The following is a 7,533-nucleotide window of genomic DNA, read 5'->3' as shown; positions in this document are numbered from 1 at the left end:
GTGTGTGGGCGCATAATTTTACTCATAATATGTAAATTATTTTTAGAAAAAAAGGACAAATCAGGTATTTTTTTTTTATTTATCATATTTTACATTTTATGTTGTGCCATCCTTATTTTTTATGTTTTTTTTTTTTAAATTAAAATTTTACGTAACTCCAACATTTCAGTTACCAAGTGAATGTTGTTTAAGAATAAAAACGATTAAGTAAATATTAACCGTTTTTATATAAATGATAAACCAGGTTTTGGTACTTACGGGATGTACTTTTGTGGTTATTTTCCTGTGTGCATCACTTGCAGATGTAAAAAGCAACAAAGTGGAGCAAAGTAGTCCTCACCATCTTTTTAAGAAAGTTCCTACATGAAGTGGGGTATGTACACATACGGCATACGTAATATTTAACCCCACGGGGAAAACATGATATGCGATGAAAATGATCTGACAGAGGGGGTTCCTTTGCGCAACCCTTACAGTTGCATGAGGCAAAAGGTGTCATTTATGGGAGAAAATTAGCACCTAAGGCGGAAAAAAAAAATTTTGTGCATACATACTATGTAACCAACTACAAAATGGCAAACTGTGGGTAAGATAAAAAAAAATGAAAGAGCCAGAAGAATTTTTCCTGGTAGCGCTTCCGCGTCGTATACCTGTTGCTTAACGTTGCGGTACACTTTTTAGGTGCTCTACAATTTTAACGGAAACAGTCAGTTATATCTATGTCCCTAAACAGGTGCGTGCATGGCTGCGATGGGAACATGTGCGCATAATATATATACATTCATATGAACATACATTTATGTGCGTATTTAGAGGCCATATTGAAAAGTATTCTTCAACCTCTCCTATAGTAAAAAAATAAATACATTAAAGTGGTCAGCTGAGGGATGCATATATAATATTTTACTATTCAAAGTGCAAACAAAAGTACAAAAAAAATCGAAAATTTTTATATACCTTCAAATTTACACAATACATGTTGCGCATATAAAAAGTACCTTAAGAAGGCGACAAAAATGTTTAAATAATATCTTTAAAGTAACGTACATATATTGCTCTATATTTTTTTTATCAACCAAAAAGGAAACATTTACTCAGTTTTATAAGCACAAACGTATGCGAATCATTTATATGTAAACAGGAGCTGAGGCAAAGCAAACATAAACTTCTTTTTTTAAAACGCCATTTGTTAATTACCTGGAAGGAATTAAAGGCACATCATATACGAAAGAATTCGCAACACAGATTTTTTTCATACGTTGTACATATTCTACACAGGAGATAAAAATGGTAATTTCGCAACAAAGAGGAAATAACATGCACAGTTGTGTATGCATAGAGAAGCGTGCTCATTTTTGTGCAGCATAATGAAGCGCGTTTCTGTTGCATATACATATCAAAAATGTTTATATTACCCATTTTTTGTTAACAAAAAGAGTTCGCCAAATGTGCAACGTTGCACGTATATGCCCAGTTTGTCCCATGCAAGGAATTTATACATATAGTAAAAGCAACCCCTTTGCAGAGTTCCACGGTAGCTAAGAAGTTTATTCCCCTGATGGACAGAATCTTGATAAGTAAAATCGTTCCCAAGACTACGACGAAATCGGGCCTCTTTTTGCCTGAAAGTGCAACGGAACCATCCTACACGGGCAAGGTACCTCTCCCCGTACAAAGTTGTGCTAACTGAAACGTAGTGCGCTACCTTTCTTTCATTTTTCCCGTTCATGTGTACCTCAGTTTGGATTTTATTTAACCCGTTCATGTGCTTCATGCCAATTTTTACAGGTTTTGGCGGTTGGGCCAGGAAGGATAACGAGCAATGGAAGCAAAGTCCCCCCTAGCGTAAAAGAAGGCGACGTGGTTGTTTTGCCGGAATATGGCGGTTCTTCCTTAAAAATCGATGGGGAAGAATTTTTTGTTTACAGGGATGATGACATAGTTGGCATTATCAAAGACCAGTAGGAACAAGTCGCATGAGCAACTCATTACATCGGTGTCTACTTGTAATGGGTCCCTTTCTGCAACGCTCGCAAGTGTGCATATTACTTATTTACATAACAGTTTTGAATATCCCCATTTAGCATTTTTAACGTTGATTGTGTTTGTGGATAATTGCATTTTTTTCTTTCAAACTGTTCGTTTTGTTCGTAAAAATTGTGAAAATGGGAACACGCACAATTGCTAAAATGTGGAAAGTTAATCATACGTACTTTTTTGCGAAGTGGGCTAGCCAAGGGTTGACTCAGACATAGCAAAAAAAAAAAAAACGTAAATTTAGTAGAAATATGAATAAACTAGCTAATATACACAAAAAAAAAAAAAAAAAAACCAAAATTGTAAAAAAATAGCTAGCTAAAAAATAAACAAAAATATTCACAAAAAAAAGAAAACCCACTGGATACAAAAAAAAAAGCTTCAAAATTTTACCCCATATTGCAAGGAAGCTACAAAATGGGTTAACATAAATAAGGTTAATTACGCATTTGGGAGGGCATACACTGAGAATGGGAATAGCCCCTCCTTTGGAAGGAGTAACTACTGCGCCACGGAGCTCATCTCCGTTTTTCCGATTTGCCAATATCTTCCATTAAGGACTGTCTCTGCTGTTCAGACAAATTTTCAAACTCCTTTTTGGAAATAATATTTTTGTTGCCCTTGTCCGAGATGTGCATCATGTTGAAAAAAGGAGGGCCATCCTGTTCCAAGCTTTTGTACAAACCGCAGTTAATAATTTTTACGTTATACATGGGATTTCCTAACTTGGTTCCCACATTTTCAATCATCCGAATTATATCCATCCCTTTCAAAACAGTGCCAATAACTACATTGTGTTTGTGTAATATTGGCATTGGGGAAAAGGTTATAATAAACTGAGAGGAGTTGCTATGAGGGCCTTCATTAAACAACGCCACGTCACCATCTTGTACAAATTCCATGTCGAAATTTTCATCAGGGAATTTCTTGCCATAAATACTTAGGCCTTCCTTATCGTTTAACACATTCCCTCCTACTAGCCCAATTCCTGGGTAAATTTTATGAATGAAGGTGTTTCTGTATCCAATATATTTGTCTTTAACTTTGTACCCCTCTGCAAGTTGAATAAAATTTTCAACTGATAGAGGTACTTGGTCAGAGTATAACCCTATCAAGACTCTTCCTACATATTTATTTTCTATAGCTATGTCAAAAAACACGTAATCTTTTATCGATTTGTTGTAGTACACCTGTTTTTCTCTTGCCTTTCTTCTTTCATTGTAATTCCAGAGGGGTGGAAAGAGAACTGAAAAACCGATTGCGAATTTCCACGACGTGTTCAGATTATCCCACCACTGGAAACACCTCTTCCCTATTATTTTCGTTGCCGTGAAGCCTTTGTTAAGCATGCTCGAAACGGAAAATTTTGCGCAAGCTGCGGAGGGCCTACTTCTAACGCATGTCCCGTTTGGACTATTTTTATTGTGATGTGCGGTGGACGCTAAGCAGGATGGGGGGATGTCAACTTGAATGACGGCCTAAACGTGCAAGGGAAAATAGTGTATGTTCCTATTTATAACATTCACCCTGTGAAGGGTTCTAATCCTTTTCTTCATCTGTTCTTTGACTTTGCATGTATGAAGTGCTTCCCATTCCAGCCGGAGTTTTCGCTCGTCGTTAAAGGGGATATCGCAAGCTTAGCATTACTTCACGTACGTTAATGTGAAGCATTTTTTTTTTTTTTTTTTGTTCTCGTTCTTTTGGAGAACGAATACGTTGGGGAGGCGTTTTACGTAGAGAATAACAAGTGGGATGAAAAAAAAAAAAAATAATAGCAATAGTAACTGCAGTAGCAGTAACCGTTGCGGTGGCGGAACTGTGCGGGGGAAAAATTGTAGCGATAAGGAAGAATGAACTGGATAACACTGTTGAATCAAAAATTTAACAAAGCTGTGAACGACATGCGGAAATGTCGACGGGTTAAAATTTCATAATTTGTGACATGATCAAATTGATGACGGGAATCTCACACGAAAAAAAAAGAGGGAAGCAGAAGGGAACAACGGAAGGGGTGAAGTGTAAAAGTGAGAAGTTAACTGCGCAAAATTTGCTGTCCCAAGTTCGCCGTCCCAAGTTTACCGTCCCAAGTTCGCCGTCCCAAGTTTGCCGTCCCAAGTTTGCCGTCCCAAGTTTGCTACCCCCAATTGCACAACCCCACGAAGGCAGGGGCACAACACGAAGGCAGGGACATAACACGAAGGCAGGGACATAACACGAAGCTCTTCTGGGGGCTATAACACTCGTGCACACAAAGATGGGCAAAACCTCACATACCCCATCGATGGGCTAAATCCTGAAGCGCAGTACCGGCAGGGCTGACACAAAAAAGGTTTACACAAAGCCCGCGTATGCTACTTGAATTTCCGGATGCATCTTTTTCCATGTACCTTCAGTCTGTAGACGCATGTGTAAGGCGCGCCATAGTTTTCGGTGAACTCAAAAGTTATTCTGCAAAAGGGGGGGAGGAAAAAAATTGTAAAAATGGAAAATCATGTCAGTGTGTGCCCAGCCGGTAACAGCACCGATCGGATGGGGCGCTCTGCCGCGTCAGTAGATGCGTTAGGGGGGTAATTTCTTTTTCGGAATTGGGGCAATTCTGCGTGTGCACTTTGGTTATCTGTTCGTTTGGTCTCTCGCCCTCTGGCTATTTTGCCCCTTTGCCGCATTTCCCCTTTGCCGCGCCCACGTCGTACCGCTTCACCGGGAAACAGTGCTTCGTTGGGTAGGTGGAAATCCGTTTCTTTCGGTCGAAGTAGAAATCGCCGAGGTGGACGAGGCCCGGGTTTTTGTTGCCTTTGAGCCATTTGTCCAGAATTTCCTTCGGCTGCAAATTCCCATAAACAGAGTGGAGGCAAGAGTACAGGGAGCTGTTTTTAAAGTCATCATAGTTAATATCCTGTGATTCAAAATGCTCAGGCCAATTTGAATCCACGACACCGTAAACTGAAAAATACTTGGGAGTAGCATTGGAGTTGTTACTAATATTTTCATGTACGTGTTGTATCGAAATGGATGAAACATCAATAGTGGCTGGCAGGTGAATCGTTATTTTTCCTTTACTCCCATTGAAGGAGAAACAATCACCTGGGAAATTTGAAGGCTTTAAAATGATAGACGGATCTTTTCCCATCGGTTTGATCATTCCGTATATTTCTTCTGACGGTAGGAAGGAAGCAATTTGATTTAGAAACTTCTCGATGAAGTCATTTCGATTGAGAGGCGAACTTGTCATTTTGTAAACGATTCTGGCTCCTAAAGATTCTAAAGCCCAATCGATTTCGTTATAATCTAAGATGAATTCGTTGTACAGTTCGTCCACTTTTTTTTGTAGCATGTCTAGGGAGTCATAATTGACTTTGGTACTTTTAATTGGATAGTCACTGTCAATTTTTATTTGCTTCTGATCTACCATGGTGTGTAGAGACTTACTCAAGTCGTCTTTTATAATTTTCGTTTGTGCCTTTATTTGACTACTAATCGTTTTTAACAACTCGGATTGCATTTTTTCTTGCTTCATGGTCATGGTTTTGTATTTCTCTTCATTATATATCACTTTCGACTCGGTGATTTCGTTTATGATATCCTTTTTGTACATTTCTAGGTAGTATTTAATTTTGTTTTCTACATTTTTTAATATTTTATGTTCAAATGTGGGGAAGACATCATCCAAAAAGTTCGTCGATTTTTTTGCACTCTCTTTTAGTAGTTCTAATTCTTTCTGTATATCCTGCATGAGATCTGCATGTTGTTCGTTCCACATGTTGATGCGCTGCTCGATTTGTCTTTCGCGCGCCTCCCCTCCGTCATTTTCGTGTGTCAATCCTCCCTGTGCTGCGCTATCAAACTCCAACGAGTCATGCGAATTCGAGCCATGGAAGACGAGCTTAGATTCAATCCACTGGATTTTCTTTTGTAGCTCGCTGATGGTGTTCAGGAGGCCCCTTTTCTCATTCTCCACTCGATCAGACACGTCCTTCTTAATATCCATTTGGCTTTTGTTCATTTTTTTTTCTACATCATTAATGAGAGAATTCTTTTTATGAATATCCTTCTTAATTGTGTCGACCGTTTTAACGTAATCCTTAAGTTTGTTTTGAAATGATTCGTAATTTTCTTGCAATATTTTTTTAAAATTTTCCACCTCTTTCTTGGAATGAATTTTAAAGTAGTCAATATCTTTTGTATTAACGAGCAGCTTCTTTTCTAACTCTTTTAATTTATTTTCCAAGTTAGCATTTAATTCGTATAATGCATGATTCTCCTTCTTGTTAATCAAAATGGTATTCTTATTTTCATTCATATTTTGGTTCATACTAGTTTTGAATTCTTCTAGCAGTTCGTACAGCCGTAACATGTCACTCCGATTGTTTTCTTCATTTCCCAATTTTATATAATTCATAAATTTATTTATATCATCATAATTATTTTTCGTTGTGTGTAAATTAAAATTATATTTTTCTCCTGTTGAGTTGCTGAACAGGGTGATCACTCCCGAAATGCAGGTAATCAACACGGACAGAATAATCATCAAAATGGCTATGTAGGTCATCCCTTTTTTATCATTTATGGTATCATTTATTAGGACACTTAAATAATGTGTTACGATATCACGGATTGATTTATTTTTTGAGCTTTCTAACTTTAAGTCGTATTCTGGGTCGTCGTTTTTTTCAACTTCGTTCCACATTGCTGCTCTGCTGGTTAGGAAATTCGAACCCTGCGCTTTGTTCCTCCTCTTTTTAGAAACACTATTTCCATAGGTACTGCTATCTACGTTCTTATTGGGGTCACTCTCGTCTAGGCGTATGTCACTGATGGTAAATAACTTGACTATTGTCTTTTTCATCTTGCTTAATTGGGACTCCCTTTTTCTGTATGGGTTTACCTTCCCGTAGTGCATATTTTTCTTCTGGAAGTCTTCATAGCTGTGCAGCACCTGTATTAGTGTGTTCCGCTCGTCATTGTCGATCGTGCTGTTGTTATCGTCTGAGCGATCTGTGGCCGGGAGGCCGGTGTCCGAGATTTCGCTCTCCACGAAGGATTTGTGACTCGGTGGGTTCAATCCATGCAGGGTATTCTGAGCGCTGGCGTTATTTGCGCTATTACTGCTATTACCGATGTTACCACTATTACCGCTGTTCGCTGCGCTAGCGGCATTCTGGGCAATGTGGCTATTTTTGGAGAGTTTGTTCCCTCTGCCACCCCTCCCCCTGGGGTTGCCGCTTGCGTTGCTCGCGTTTGCGGACATGATGTTGGCTTTCCTTACGTTCCCGCACTACCCTTGCGCATATGCTGATTTCACAATGGGTCTGCGAACACACACGTATACTTTGCCAGCGGGGCACGAGTGGATGGACCACTTTGTGTGTGCATCTATACGTAACATAAAAATTGGTATCCCATTTGGTTAAAACATGCCCTCATATGATTCGATACTTTGCTGATATGTGCACAAAATGGGGGAGGTACTTTTTCTGAACAAAAAAAAAANAANAA

At 38.8% G+C, this 7,533-nt stretch overlaps 3 protein-coding genes across 3 annotated transcripts; 1 reads left to right on the top strand and 2 right to left on the bottom strand.

The window, feature by feature from the left end:
* Positions 1-969: 969 nt before the first annotated feature.
* PCYB_144180 (10 kDa chaperonin) lies at positions 970-2,264 on the top strand. Its single transcript, XM_004224889.1, has 3 exons — positions 970-1,290; positions 1,526-1,657; positions 1,789-2,264. The coding sequence occupies exons 1-3, from the start codon at positions 1,288-1,290 to the stop codon at positions 1,963-1,965; spliced, it is 312 nt and encodes a 103-aa protein (XP_004224937.1). The 5' UTR covers positions 970-1,287; the 3' UTR covers positions 1,966-2,264.
* A 291-nt stretch (positions 2,265-2,555) lies between these two features.
* Positions 2,556-3,593, bottom strand: PCYB_144170 (cyclophilin; the record flags this gene model as incomplete). Its single annotated transcript, XM_004224888.1, has 2 exons — positions 2,556-3,515; positions 3,564-3,593. 2 exons carry the CDS (start codon positions 3,591-3,593, stop codon positions 2,556-2,558), a joined length of 990 nt encoding a protein of 329 aa, XP_004224936.1.
* Positions 3,594-4,388: 795 nt separating this feature from the next.
* PCYB_144160 (nuclear protein) lies at positions 4,389-7,285 on the bottom strand (the record flags this gene model as incomplete). Its single annotated transcript, XM_004224887.1, has 2 exons — positions 4,389-4,485; positions 4,731-7,285. The coding sequence occupies 2 exons, from the start codon at positions 7,283-7,285 to the stop codon at positions 4,389-4,391; spliced, it is 2,652 nt and encodes an 883-aa protein (XP_004224935.1).
* Positions 7,286-7,533: the final 248 nt, after the last annotated feature.

This window comes from Plasmodium cynomolgi, chromosome 14 (assembly GCF_000321355.1).
Source record: "Plasmodium cynomolgi strain B DNA, chromosome 14, whole genome shotgun sequence".
NCBI classification, from domain to species: Eukaryota; Apicomplexa; class Aconoidasida; order Haemosporida; family Plasmodiidae; genus Plasmodium; species Plasmodium cynomolgi.
This window is presented reverse-complemented; position numbering and strand designations above follow the sequence as displayed.

Excerpts from the sequence above, each read along its gene's own strand:
- PCYB_144180 (XM_004224889.1), top strand. Across the intron at positions 1,658-1,788 it reads AACCATCCTACACGGGCAAG|GTTTTGGCGGTTGGGCCAGG; the intron begins GTACCTCTCCCC and ends CAATTTTTACAG.